General features: G+C 37.9%; 1 protein-coding gene across 1 annotated transcript; it reads left to right on the top strand.

Annotated features, from left to right (window-relative positions):
* Nucleotides 1-431: 431 nt before the first annotated feature.
* LOC120445803 (guanine nucleotide-binding protein subunit alpha homolog) lies at nucleotides 432-5,766 on the top strand. The gene is made up of 6 exons (XM_039626416.1): nucleotides 432-1,166; nucleotides 4,149-4,287; nucleotides 4,349-4,554; nucleotides 4,607-4,738; nucleotides 4,794-4,933; nucleotides 4,982-5,766. The coding sequence occupies exons 1-6, from the start codon at nucleotides 771-773 to the stop codon at nucleotides 5,340-5,342; spliced, it is 1,374 nt and encodes a 457-aa protein (XP_039482350.1). The 5' UTR covers nucleotides 432-770; the 3' UTR covers nucleotides 5,343-5,766.
* Nucleotides 5,767-15,244: the final 9,478 nt, after the last annotated feature.

The following is a 15,244-nucleotide window of genomic DNA, read 5'->3' as shown; positions in this document are numbered from 1 at the left end:
GAACAATATATTAATAATTTTTTTTTAATTTTAATAGACTTTGGTAGTAAAAAATGTGTGTTTTTAGCTCAAAAATGTATCTTACATTGTTCTTCTAAAAGTTAAGAAAAGCCAAAAATTTAATATAAAATTTAGACGTTCTTAATTTGGCAGACTTTGGCATAGAATAGACGTTATAAATTGCATTTCTGGAACAACCGATGTATTATATTTCCTTTTTGTTTTCTAAAGTTTATAACTTTCAATTTTGTTCCGATTTGACAGATCAATGTAAAACTAATTTTTAATTGAATTGGAGGATCATGTTATGAAACCTCCACCTTTTCCAACCGGCAAGTCCTCTGTGGGGACAGGTTATAACACATAATGTATGTATTCGATATACAGACAAATATTTAAAATCACCGCTGTTGTTTGCAGCAAATATATTTACAATCGTATTCGGAAAGAAACGGTAATGTAATGGCCGACATTCTAATAACCTAATAACGTTCACATTCACCGTCTTATTGAATTCGGAATTTGTGTTGCGTTTAGGTGTGATGCCATGTAGAAATATAATGCTAACATTTGTGGCACCGGCTTTGAGATGGCAGCATCGCCTTTTAAACTATTAAACCCCTACGCTTTCATTATGCTCAATTTAGAAAGTGCTTGTACATTTGCTAAGTCCAGAAACTATTAGGAAAGCTGTAGTGTATCGAGTGTACGACGCATTGGTGTTCGTGTGTGTATGTAGAGTGCGAGCATCAGGCGTTGGCTTGCCAACGATGTCTGGCATTACGTTAACTAAATTAACTCAAGGACGAATTTCCATTCCAAACAACAATGTCATCACGTACGGCGTCGAAAACGGCATAGACAGTGACACGCTGAGTGGTACTCTGACTCATCTTATGGAAGAGCATCGCACGCGGGTGGGAGCGGTAACTGGACCAGAAGCAGCGACCACGTCTACAGACGGAGTAATATCGAATGGAACAGAGCGATTGCGACTTCAAGGAAGTCGTCTTCAGAACTCTCGCTTTGCTTGCTTTCGATGTTGCGGAAACATTATCACTTATCTAGTAAGGCTGCGTAGTACACCTGAAGAGCTGGAGCAGCGTTACAAGTCCAAGGAGATTGATAAGTTCCTGGAAAAAGAAAAACACACATTTCGGCGTCAGGTGAGGTGATCTAAGTATATAGGTTTTTATATCCTTGCCGTGGGTATTTTATTTAAAAGGAAACAACGAAGTGAATGAGAGATATTTGACACAAATTAGATGTATGCATGTTAATGGTTGAAAAAATTTAATATGTTTTGTTTTGAATGTAATGTCAATACTCAGTTATAAGCAAATAACTCAAATAAGGCACTGTCAAAAGTAAAGTCCTTTTTTGGCTAGAAATTCTAGGATGGTTATATGTATAATTAATCAGCAGAACCAGCCAAGTTGATCAGGCAGTCAAAATAACGGTGCCCACAGTCGTTTATAAACAACCAAAAAAAAATATGTTGCAACGTTAAACTATTTTTTTTATATGAAACTCAACTACAATATATGAAATGTGTATATGGAAATGGGACAAAAAATTGCTCGATCAAATGAACATTAGTGAATCTTTTAAAAAGCATCACAGCCAAAAAAATCGTTTAAGGATTGAATGATTAAAACTATAAACTATCCCTATATTTAAGGTTTAATTCAGTATTTTGTTATCCTTGGTTTTTAGTAAAGGACGCTTAGCTTCTTTGCATAGAATCAACTAAATTCTGGCATTTCTTCACAGGATTAGGGTTCGAGGACCTTTTTAAATCCGCAAAAAGTTAAATGTTTGGATTGAGATCGGGTGACTGCGGGCCAATCCATGCCATCGACTGGATTGGTGGTAAAGTACTGATTGGCAAGTTTACTTGTATGTTTCGGATCATTGTCCTCTTAGAACGTCTAAACAAGTGTAGTGTCCTCTAAGACATGGGAGCATCACCTAAAATACTACCTTGAGCCACCCTTTTAGAAAAGAACTATTTTGGTTTTAGCCGACCCCAAAATATTCCTCCACTTCAAGGGCCAATACAAGTTTATATATTTTGTTTTCTACTTTTGCGCCTTTAACGATTTTTCTCGGATACGGACCAGTTTTAAAGTGTGTCAGCCGAATATATCTTTTGTGACTTATCAAGATTGCCACATTAAACGCTCAATGCTCTCTCTAAATCCAAAACACCCTGCTTTAGACTGGCTGTTTGGTTATAAACAAAACAACTGTTGCACAAATATGTATGTTGTTAATTAAATTTAAAAAACATACAATACAAATATTACTTCTTCCCTTATAATACTACCTGCAATAAAAAATAATTTGGAATACTAGCATGAACTAAGTTTAAAAATTGAGAAACTAGTTTGCTTAGAAACCAATACACGCACATGGCTATTTCGATTCGCTTGCTTATACTGATCAATAATATTTATACTTTATGTGTGGCAAATGTCACCTGCGTTTAAATAATCTGACTGAAATCAAAAAAACCCATTTAATATTATAAGAAGTATCGCCTTATTTAAACCGAAATATAGTTATGTACTCAATACCTACCGATATTTGAAAAACATTTTGACTAAGCCCACTTTAACGCTTATAATGCCTAAATATTTCACATCGAAAAAGCTGGTGCTTTGTTTTGCCTATTAATATCCATCTTTACGTCAAAAAATGTTTATATAAAAACTTTATACATATTAATGAAAAACATCGAGAAAAAATGTAACCGTCGCTGTTTTGAGCAAGTGTGCATTCTCGGAAACAGTCGCTTTGCTGATTGCTTTCCCTTAAGCAGAGAGTGTGGTATCTGATCTCTTTTGGTTTTATTAAGTCGGCCTAAAGCAAAAAGTATTTTTTTTGTTTAACAAAATCAATCCGATCCAAATGAACTTATTTCGGGCACTTTAGACAAGCGATCCATATTTAACAATTGTAATATAATCTGGGTTAAGATAGGTACGGATCATTGAATTACTTTAATCACATTTAAATGTTACCAACATCACCTTTATTAACCTTGGATGAAATATCTGAAACTGCAGTTGTGTGTTCTATAGATCGCAAGGATTTATTTCCAGCCGAAAGAGAACATGCATCATTATCTAAAAGCTATAAGGGCTAAAAAAGTATTTCGAAGTTTATTGTTTAGCCGACTGAAATTCCATCGAATCTACTGTTGGATTTTATTTTCAACTTCTTCATTGCAATTTTTTTTTAGCACAAAATTAGATCTTAATAATTTCCCAACTGTATATGTATATGCGTCTATATTTTCGGGAATCGAAGAAGCTAACAGAGGAAGAACAATAATTCATTACTAATTTAAATTTAACAGATACAAATATTGTATTAATTAAATTCATAAAACATGCAATACAAATATTACTTCTTCCCTTATAATACTGCCTGCAATAAGAAAGAATTTGGAATCAAAGAAGCTAACAGAGGTAGAAAAATAAATCATAACTAATTTAAATTTAACAGATACCCGTTACTCACTCATACCCGGACATGGGCAGATCGACTCGGCTATTGATCCTGATCAAGAATATATACATATATACCTTACATGGTCGGAAACGTAGCTTGCAGTAGCTTTGAAGGGATTATTTTTATATCCATATAATATTTATTTAGAGTAATGCCTAGGGCAAAAAAAAAAAATTTGTTTTCAAAAGGGAAAATTCTATTTCCAAGGGGTATATCGCCGCTGACATCATAATTTGTGTAAGTGATGCTGGCCACAATTTTAATCTAAAGTCAAAAACCAAACATTTTCACACTCGATAGAGTTTTTTTTTAATTCTTTAGTCTTTATAAAAGACTTGCTTATACTTTTTAAAATCCTGCTTATAAATATCTTCCACAATATCGAGAATTAGCTTTTGAAACTTTGACATAATATTCTCAGGCAATATTCCTACCGATTAAAACAATACAAAATTATTTAATTATAAAATTGTATACATTATGAATTGTATACGCCAATTATATATATTGTTAAGAATTTTATTGGTTTTAATATTCTTACTTTGCAAGCCTTGCTAAATAAATATATATTATCAACACTTGAATACAACACAAAATCGCTATATTGACATGTCAAAACTCGGTTGTAGGTAAAACTGCTGCTTTTAGGTGCTGGAGAATCTGGAAAGTCAACTTTTCTTAAACAAATGCGAATTATTCATGGGGTTAACTTTGATTATGAATTGCTGCTGGAATACCAAAGTGTCATATACCAAAACGTTATACGAGGTATGTAGTTAATTTTATAATTCATCAAAGGAGATTTTGTCTTAGAAAACTAACCTTTAAGGTATGCAAGTCTTATTGGACGCTCGCGAAAAGCTAAACATTGCGTGGGGAAGTGACGGCAGAGAACAGGATGCCTATGATGCCAAATTAATGGAATGTAGTTCACTAGACCTACCCAAGTTTATGGAGTATGCACCACTAATAAGCCGACTGTGGCAAGATCGCGGCATAAGAAGAGCTTTTGAAAGAAGACGAGAATTTCAAATTGTAAGCTTACTTGCGTCGCAGATTGTTTAAATTTTTACAAAAATATTTTTAGAGCGATTCTGTTAGCTATTTCCTAGACGAGATTGAACGGCTAGCTACACCAGATTATGTCCCAACGCACAAAGACATATTGCATTGCCGGAAGGCAACTAAAGGGGTTTATGAGTTTTGTGTGAAAGTTCAGGTGTGTGATTTAAATAATAACATAAAGTTACCTCTAAAGACTCGGTTATTTTTAGAACATTCCATTTGTGTTCGTCGATGTTGGTGGACAGCGAACTCAACGTCAAAAATGGACAAGATGTTTTGATAGCTCCGTAACGTCCATTATATTTCTCGTATCTAGTTCGGAGTTTGATCAAGTTCTTGCGGAAGACAGGTAAATTATAATCAATTAACGATTAATAATTAACAATTATCGTTACAGAAAAACCAATCGTCTCGAAGAGTCAAAAAATATATTTGATACAATTGTCAACAACGCAACATTTAAAGGAATATCAATTATTTTATTTCTGAACAAAACAGACTTGCTTGAACAAAAAGTTCGTAATCCTGAGACTGATATTCGCTGGTACTATCCGCATTTCAACGGAAATCCCCACTCAGTTTTAGATGTTCAGAACTTCATACTACAAATGTTTATGAGCGTACGTCGCAGTAGCAGCATAAGTAGGATCTATCATCACTTTACCACAGCCATAGATACACGTAATATTAATGTTGTTTTTAATTCTGTGAAGGACACAATACTTCAGCGTAACCTTAATGCTCTTATGCTTCAATAGAAATCCCCATTCTTACAAACAAACTTAAGATATTTAAGAATTTGTAGTTAGGATTAAACAGAATTTTGTAATCCTGAGGCTGACACTTGCTGGAGCTATTCTCAATGGGAAGTACACCCGCTCGTGGTTTCCAATGCCTAAGACACGTGAAATTAAGCTTCCTTCGGTAACTGGTAAATAACTATATATAAAATTATAAAAAACGAGACTACAGCATTTTTATGTGCATTTAGACCTATTCAAACCCAACGGCAAACTTAGTTATCGTGGTATTTGTGATATAATAATATTAATAACATCTTTTTAACATATGCATTTAATATGGTAGATTTGTTGATTTATATTAATATTATCGATATATTGAAACGGATATTAGCAAGAGAGCATGCTATGGTCGAGTTCCCCGACTATCAGATACCCTTTACTCAGCTAGTGGAAGTGCGAACAATGAATTTACAACATATTTTCGGAAAAATATAATAAAATTAAATTATAATTTAAAAATTTAACAAAAGTGGGCGTTACAGTTTTTGGCGATTTGTGAGTTTTACAGTGGTCGTGGCAAACTAATTTTTGGCTAATCGATAGCAATTTCCTGTTACCTGTTTTATACGTTTTACTCTAAGAATAATGGGTATAAAAAATTAATTTTGAAGTACTTTGCGTCAATCATCGTGTTGAGGCATCTGCCAGTCACCAATGTACGTCAGATTATCAAATCAGCATGCTTGAAGAGGTGTTAAAAGTAACATGGAATTCTTATTGACATTTCCACCCCTAAAAAACCAAAAAAATTGTTCATATTTGCTTTATGTTTGTATTATCATGTGTTTTATACGCTATTAACTACGGAATGCATATCTGAGAAAGAGCAAGTTTTTTTTATACATCCTAATAAAATAATATACCCATTCTACAGAAAATATGAAATGTAAACATTACATCATAATTAATTGAGGAAAAGCCTTGTTATCACGTTACCTTGTATCCTAAACGGTATTTTTTTTTGTACAGAGCTCCAATTGTTGGTAATTTCGTAAAGATATAATTAGCTGTTCACTAACTCGGTATTTAATAAAATTGTTTCTTGTTTGCATACAAATATTAAAACATAAATTAAAATATTAATATTAAATTAATATTAGAGTACATTCACATTAGACACAAATAGGGAATCCTTCGGGCGACTTTCTGTATACTCCACCTGAATTCTAAGGCATTCCTTAGGGCGATGACAGCCACAGTTACAGTTAAGATTATTACCAGCGATAAAAAGAATTCGACGCTATTTAGAGGTCTGAAATCAAATGTTCACGGAGCATCTGATGGGCTGCATGCCCAGAAAGATACAAAAGGCAAGAGACCGCTTCAGTAAAAGCCATTCCAGAAACGATATCCGTGGGCCGAGAGTGGTCTTGCATTGATATTTATCGTAGTGGACTCGAAATATATTTTCCTAAAGGTAGTGAAGGATGCGACGGCAGCAAACTTTTTAGATTTTCTGGTGAACGAATTTTTTTCAAGTTCGTTGTCCTTGAAACAGTACATTCAGAGAATGGTAAACCACTCATATCTAGGACGTTTGAGGAGTTTGTCAATGGTCACCCTAAAGCAACGCAGCGGAGAGGGTTAACCGAAATATGCGGTCGGCAAGTCGGAGCTTGTTAGACGAAGATCATGGAGAATGGAATGCGAATCCTCCGGTGGTCGAGATGGCCATACGAAATACCGATTACACCGTCAAAAGAGAAGAACCGGTCTTCACCGTATTCGGCCTAAATGCCTAAATGGCGCCAGTCATAAGTTAGTTCGCTGAGGTCTCGCAAAGAATAAGCTTCGGGTCCTACGACAAGTAAGCCCGCAAACTGCACTCGAAACTAAAACACGAAATCTATCGCAGGAACTTCGTGCTGAGTAATTTTAGCTGGAGGACCTATAAGTACACCGGCTGGGAGTGTAATGCGCCGAGGACATCCGGTTTTAATCTGCAAGCGGAAAAAGAAAGTATCTGCATCAGAAATAAGAGTAAACGAATTAAACGGATTAAAGTTTTTAATTACCTCAAAAGCCTATGCAAGAACTTTGTTTTGAGTGATTCTAGCAGGACTTTCAACTTTAAGTTCACCCATAAATAATTCTGGCTTGCTTAATTATTATTCTTAAGTGGAAAAATCTGTGCCGAAGCCGGTGAAGTAAACAGCAGAAAGCCATGCCAAGCAAATGAAGCACTACTGCGAGTAAAGAAGCATAGACGAAGCGAAGGAGGAGACGGAGTTCTAAAGCCTGTTTCGCACAAAACAGGATTAGAAAAGGTAAAGAATAAATGTTTATCGTTGAGATGCTTGCTTTCAAGTAGTAGTAGGATGGCAAGAATCCTTCAAGCAATCGCACAATGGTGGTGTCCAAACCAAGAATGGATGCCCGTAACCTGAACGCTTTAACGCTGGATGCAAACTGAACAATATGACAAAATCAAGCAATACACTGTGCTTACAGTTCTTGAAAGACCGTTCTATCAGTTCCGGATGATGCCATTAGGACTGTGCTACGCAGCTCAAAGCTTAATGCTTCTGAAAGATCGGATGATACCTGCGGAGCTAAAATCTAATTTTTTCTTTTATCTTGACGACCTTTTAATCTTGGCTTCCGATTTCCAGACGCACTTCACGTATCCCGTAGAGTAAAACCAGCCGATTTAACAATCGGCCTAAAAAAAATCTAAATTTAGCTTTAAGTCACTAAAGTACGCCGGTCGAGTTTCGGCGATAGTTGAGATCTGTGAAGGAAAATCGACCACACGGTCACAGACAAGGAGTTTCACGGTTCAGCCTTGCTTCTCGGTGGTGAGAACGGCGTCTGGCAACCACGGTCCATTATTGGACGATTAGGATTTGGATTTACCTGTAATTTCTAGTTTGGCCTTACTGGAACAAGCTGCCTACTTTGGGATCGATTTCTGGCGAGAGCTCAGTCTAGCACCAGCGTTCGTTGCAAAATCCGTGTCGAAGGAAGCAGCAGAAATCCATGCCAGTGAAATGGAGCACTACGGCGACCATAGTAGTCTTTCTATCTTTAAAGAGAACGGCCGTGCGAATATATTTATTTTAGATTATTTTCCATTCGGTTTGCGAGTGAATCTCTTTTGATTTGTGTACTAGTTTAAGGAAATTAACTAAATCTTGAGCTTTTCTGTAACTGTTTTCTTTACTCTTGTTTTAGTGCGTTGTCCGCAGTGCTTTTTGGTGTTGCTTATTTAAGAAAAATAAATTACTTACTTATTTTAGTAATTGCTTATACTTACAATGTAACAAATTGGATGCAAGAAATTACAGAGAAATCCCTAAATTGTAAATTTGCAGCGGCTTGTAGGTCAATTATATAACCATGTCAGCATGGTTTTATGAAACGCAGATCAACAACGACTAACCTATTCGAGCGCACTTCTCTGGTAATACAGGGCTTTAAAAATGATCTTTAAACAGATTTCATCTACACTGACTTTAGTAAAGCATTGATCTTATAAAATCTTGAGCTTTTCTGTAACTGTTTTCTTTACTCTTGTTTTCGTGCGTTGTCCGCAGTGCTTTTTGGTGTTGCTTATTTTAGAAAAATAAATTTTTTATTTTAGTAATTGCTTATACTTACAATGTAACAATATGGATGCAAGCAATTACAGAGAAATCCCTATATTGTAAATTTGCAGCGGCTTGTAGGTCAATTATATAACCATGTCAGCATGGTTTTATGAAACGCAGATCAACAACGACTAACCTATTCGAGCGCACTTCTCTGGTAATACAGGGCTTTAAAAATGATCTTTAAACAGATTTCATCTATACTGACTTTAGTAAAGCATTGATCTTATAAATTGGGTTGTAAAGTTTCTGAATGGTAGAACGCAGAAAGGCCCTCTTTACAAATTCCTCCTTGTGTGTAAAGTTATGACTTTCTGTCGTGGCCAACCTTTATAAAAAGGTGGTCAATGGAAATTGATAATCCTTACATGACCAAAACCTTTTTCATTTCAGTAGTCCTTCCGATTCGTGAGTATGGATAACCTGCTTGGAGTCTACAATACGTAGTTCACTTGGACCGCATTGAATCGTTTCAAAAGAAGTTCTTACTGTTTACCTTACGGTGCCTTATATAGGGTGTTTTTTTTAGAGGTATAGAACTTTAAATTGCAATAAAACAACGATGGATTATTCGATTGACATGAATTTTATTGACATGAAAGATAATCTTGTGGCATTACATTTTAAATATGATTTCTGGCATATGACCGCCACGGCTGGCTCGGATGTAGTCCAATCTGGACGTCCAATTTGCAATGACTTTTTCCAATATTTGGCCGTATATCGGCAATAACACGGCGAATGTTGTCTTCCAAATGGTTTAGCGTTTGTGGCTTATCCGCATAGACCAATGACTTTACATAGCCCCACAAAAAGTAGTCTAGCGGTGTTAAATCACAAGATCTTGGAGGCTTATGAAAAATCGGGAACAACAGCAATCTCGTTTTGGGCCCATTCGACGAATCTACGCCTTGCTTGATGATCGTTTGGTTTCAATTCTTGCACGAGTTGGATTTTGTAAGCACGCATGACGAATTGCCAAACCAAACTGAGAATAAATCACTTGACAGCTGTTAAATCGGTCGCCATCTTGAACAGTAATGCCAACTTAAAGTTCTATACCTCTAAAAAAAACACCCTATATTACCCCTTTATTCCAGTAGACTAATGTTAATAAATTTGCCTGTCGTACCGTACGATAAACGTCAGCGCCCCTCGGTCGGTTGGGCGAAAGGTCGAGATTAAGCATACCGTTATTAGAGACATAACCGCAGCGCAAGTTTTTTGACCCATGTTGCCACGCCCACCTAAATTTTTGTTAGTAAATTCCTATCGATTCGATAAAACAAATTTTTTGCCATTTTATGTGTGTTTGTGCTTAATGGTTTTATAAAGTATGTGTATGAATATGTGTGGAATATATCATTTATTTGCCACTACTTATTTTTTAAATTTATTTTGTATTATTTTTTTCTTTTTTTATTTGTGAAATCCCCGTCTCAATTCCTTAGATCACATTTGTTGAAAATTTTCCCTGATCTGGTTCTAACTGTTACATTGTTGTCTTCCTGTACCTTTTCGCATATTAACCTCGTCTTTTCTTTTGTTTTTATTTGCTTATTTGCAACAAAAACTTCATCCCCCGAGCCATAAGACTTACGCTCGCTCCTAGTTTTATTCCGGGCCATGTTATTTCTAGCTTGCTTTCGCTCGATTAAGCCCCTTATGTCTTTTAAAGTCTGTCGCCCGAAATCTGTCAAACCCTAATAATTTATTCTCGACGAGCGGTCGAAAAAACATCGGCTAGTTTCCGATTCGTTACTGAGTAGACGGAAGTGTTATAGCGGTCCACCGCTTTCGGTACCAGTTCGACGGGTTTGAAGGTGGGGTGCTCACTTTTAAGACAACAATTGATTTCTAGGAACGTAGAATTGAATCTCTCGACTTTTCTATTTTCTTCACTCTTCTGAGTTGGAGCATAATAAAGGTTGATGTCCAGAGACCGAAGATAATTGAGCACTGTTGGGCACAGTAACCCTCGAATTGAACTATTTCGCACGGGTAGTTAGGAATAGACGTGGGCTGAAAGTTTGGCTTATTAAGGTTTCTCTCATATTTGTAGAGTTTGCAGCACTGACATGAGAAAACTTGCAGATCCTACTGGACATTCGCGGGAAATATTATCTTTCTAAAAAATGGAGGAGAATTTCCGTAGGGCCCCTATGTGCTCTACGGTTTTCCTTTTCAATTATTTCACAAATTTCCTCTGCGTCAGTCACGTCCGCCACGAGATGCTGCGTTATCCGAATTTTATATAAAAGAAAACTCGCTAAGCAGATGGATTGGTGTACAAATCGCCGTTCACCGCATTCACCCTTGCCACGACGTTGTTTACCTGGTCGATGGATTCGTGTGTTGCATCGAACGGACGTGCGTTTATCCTTAAGTTCTGGTCGATGTTCTTCGATGCCATCACTTGCGCGGCCAAAACGGCGTTCTATTCAGAAGCATCTGGGGATCCAGCAATCCACTTCCAACCCGACCCCAGCCAGTCCAATGAACGAAATATGTTCGCGCAAAACATTATCGATCATTCGTTGGAATATTGCAGTTGCATTCTTCAAACCGAATGGTAGACGGAGGAACTCGTACTTTCCATTCAAAGTAAAGAAAGCTGTTTTGGGAATGTCGCTATCTTTCATGTGGATTTGATGGCATTCAGAAGTCAAATCCAAGGTGGTAAAATATTTCCAGATAGGGGAATTGTAAGGGCTATTAGATGTTCGAATGATACCGTCGTGCAGCAGTTCGTCGATTTGACGTTCGACTTTTCCGCGCATGTTAACTGGGTACGGGTATAGTTAGTATAGATCGGGTTTTTTGTATTTGTGCGGATTTCAGCCTTGACGGCCCTCTCCACGGAAATTCCAGATGAGGGAGCTCGAAGATGTGGGAATACTCTTCAAGAAGAGAGTGTTCGGCGGCGAGTAACGGGTTGACGTTTAAAGAAGCTTTGATCAAAAGGGGGATTTTAATTCCTGGAGTTATTATTAAACAATTGTTTTTTCTATCTACTATGGCTTTTAAGTCTTTGAGACTTAACATCTTATCATCTCCAATGATACCATCAAAAGAACGTAAATTTGGATGAACGAAAAAAGTTAATATCTGAGTAGTTTCGTAGTGGTTCGAAGAATTTACCAACTAGGCGAAGTGTTATCTTAATGTTACCTGCAGCGGACTGTACAGATAAAGGTTTGTGGATCGTGGTACAACCGGCTGCAAGCTTGTGGCTAATAAAGTTTTTGTTCGCCCCTGTGTCGATAAAAAAAATGTAGCCTTTCCCCCCTTCCCCTTCGTCGCATACTCTAAGTATGGTACACTGGAAAGCCGTCGGTCATAAAATTCACCGCCCCTCGGTTTCAAGGTTATGTGTAGCATCTGTATCTCCTTCCGCTACCTTCTGCGGAGGATAATCATTGGCTTCCTCGACAACTTGAGACGCGCCATCGTAATAACCCTCATGTGAAGGGGCTTGGTTGTCTTCTCTAGGCGACGGGGTTGACGGAAGTGGTGCCAATTCCATGTGGTACAATCTTTGTGCCTTTCGGAGTCTCCTTCCTGGCGACTACTGTACCTGATTGGTAAGATTGACTCGACCGATTAGATTCCATTTTAATGGCCTGTATAGGACCCTGAGTTCTGTAAGAATTTTGCGAAAATCTTCCCAAACCAGGAGAAAAGGGTTCGAAATAGTGCCCTGACCTGATGTTGAAATGGTCCTGAAAATCTTGGGGCATCTGACGGTTGATAAATCTGAGGTGCGGAGGTCCTCGATATTACATTCTGCAACTCCATACAAAAAGAGTACACCTCTGGTAAATTTCTTGGGGCCGCTGACAAGTAAATGTTTGGAACAGTATCCCCCCAACAGTATCCAAAGCCTTGTCCCTGTAGGTTTCTATTAACGCGTTGACCACCTCACGAGTGTGATTTCCGGTTTTTAGATTATTCAAGATCAATGAGAGAGGGCCGTTAACGTCCATATAAAATCTGCCCTATTTTCATACTGTCAGTTTTTGGCGGTTTGTGGGCGTTAGAGAGAGCGTGGCAAAATATTTTTTGGCAAATCGATAAAAATCAACAAGACTTATACAAAAATGAAAATATATCAAAACATTTTTCAAAAGTGTGGGCGTGGCAGCTTTGGGCGTTAGAGTGGGCGTGGCAAAAAGTCTTTTGGCAAAACGATAAAGATTTACAAGACTAATACAAAAATGAAAAAAAATATTAAATTATTTTTCAAAAGTGTAGGTGTGCCAGTTTTGGGCGGCTTGTGGGCGCTAGAGTAGGCGTGGCAACATGAATCCACAAACTTGCCTAATCCTACCCTTTTACTCTACGAGTAACGGGTATAACTACCATTTTTATACCCGTTACTCGTAGGTTAAAATGGTATACTAGATTCGTTGAAAAGTATGTAACAGGCAGAAGGACGCGTTTCCGACCATATAAAGTATATATATTCTTAATCAGGATCAATAGCCGAGTCGATCTGCCATGTCCGTCTGTCAGTCAGACAGGGACTACAAAAGCTAGAAAGTACAGATTAAGCATACTGAGACATAGACGCAGCGCAAGTTTGTCGATTCATGTTGCCACGCCCACAAACCGCTCAAAACTGCCACGCCCACACTTTTGAAAAATGATTTGATATTTTTTCATTTTTGTATTGGTTTTGTAAATTTCTATCGATATGCCAAAAAACTTTTTGCCCCGTCCACTCTAACGCCCACAAACCGGCCAAAGCTGCCTCGCCCACACTTTTAAAAAATGTTTTGATATTTTTTCATTTTTGTATTTTTTTAATTCCTTCTAATTCCCCTCGGGAACTTTGGGCTTCTACGAGAGCCTTCCATCTAACTCTGTTTTGTGCTGTCTGTTTAGCATTTTCCCGTGTGATGTTTATTTGGGCAAGTTCTTGTTGAGCGGTTCTTCTCCATGTTGCTCTTGGCCTTCCTACCCTCCTGCTTCCTTGGGGGTTCCAGTCCAGTGCCATCCTTACTATGCTACTAAGTTTCTCCTGATAGCGTGCCCTATCCACATCCATTTCTTCTTCCTTATTTGGTTGTGTATCGGGGGCTCGCTCGTAACGCGCCACAGCTCTGTGTTGGCTATTCTGTTTGGCCAGAATATCCCACATATGATTCTCAGACATTTGTTGCTGAAAACCTGCAGTTTCTGCGTTACTTTCTACGTTGCGAGCCATGTCTCACTTCCGTATAGCAGTATGGATTTCACACACGCATTGTAGATCCTGAGCTTTGTTCGTCGGCTGATTTGTCGGTCTCTCCATATGCGGTATAATCTCCCAAAAGCTGAGCGGGCTTTGCCAAGACGGCTGGAGACATCATCATCCACTCCACCATTGTTGAATATTATGGTGCCAAGGTATGGGAAACTGTTGACGAACTCGATTGGGTTCCCATGTATGATGATGTTTCCTTGGGTGGAGTGGTTGAATCGCATAGCTTGTGTTTTTGCTACGTTTATCTCGAGTCCGACGCTGCTGGCTATCCTGACGAGGTCATCACTTTTCCTCTGTATATCGCCGAGTCTATGAGAGATAAGACAGATGTCGTCTGCATAGTCCAAGTCCTCAAGGTGTCTGGTGAGGCTATGGACGAGCATACTTCGCTCATTAACTCGTCGACCACGATGTTGAAGAGTAGAGGTGATAGAGGGCATCCTTGCCGAATTCCGGTGTTCGTCTGGAAAGGTTCACTTGTTTTTCCGTTGTGCAGTACCGCCAAGTTGGAATCGTCATACATTGATTTGATGCTAGCGATGAGGTTCGCAGGTACTCCTTTCCTTGCAAGTGATCGCCATATTGCTTCCCTTTTAACTGAGTCTAACGCCTTATTGAAGTTGATTAACAGGAGGTAAAGCGGGGCTCTCCATTCCACAGCTTGCTCGGTAATTATGCGTAGTGTGTTTGCCTGATCTACGCAACTCCTGTGTGGTCTGAAGCCTGCCGGATTGTTGGCTCGATTTTTTCCTGAAGGCGTTCCACTATGGGGCGAACGACCACTTTTTGTGGAATTAATTATTAATTCGAGAACGAAGAAACATATTTAAGTTCTGTTTTTTGATTTATGTTCATGATAAAAATAGTAATATACTTGAGGAAAAATGGGCGTGGTCTTGCCTTCAAACAAAAAAAAACCACCCAAATTTTTTTTCAGTGTACAACAAAAAATTTTTTGATCGAAAAAATTTAAAATATATTCTTAAATCAAACCAATTAAGTAAGAAATGGGGGTTGAT

Source organism: Drosophila santomea, chromosome 2R, assembly GCF_016746245.2.
Source record: "Drosophila santomea strain STO CAGO 1482 chromosome 2R, Prin_Dsan_1.1, whole genome shotgun sequence".
NCBI lineage: Eukaryota > Metazoa > Arthropoda > Insecta > Diptera > Drosophilidae > Drosophila > Drosophila santomea.
This window is presented reverse-complemented; position numbering and strand designations above follow the sequence as displayed.

What these genes read in the sequence shown, in the direction of transcription:
- LOC120445803 (XM_039626416.1), top strand. Translation starts at nt 771, where the DNA reads ATGTCTGGCATTACGTTAACTAAATTAACTCAAGGACGAATTTCCATT. An exon ending in AGTTTTGTGTGAAAGTTCAG is followed by an intron (nt 4,739 to 4,793) that starts GTGTGTGATTTA and finishes GGTTATTTTTAG; the next exon opens with AACATTCCATTTGTGTTCGT. An exon ending in CAAGTTCTTGCGGAAGACAG is followed by an intron (nt 4,934 to 4,981) that starts GTAAATTATAAT and finishes TTATCGTTACAG; the next exon opens with AAAAACCAATCGTCTCGAAG.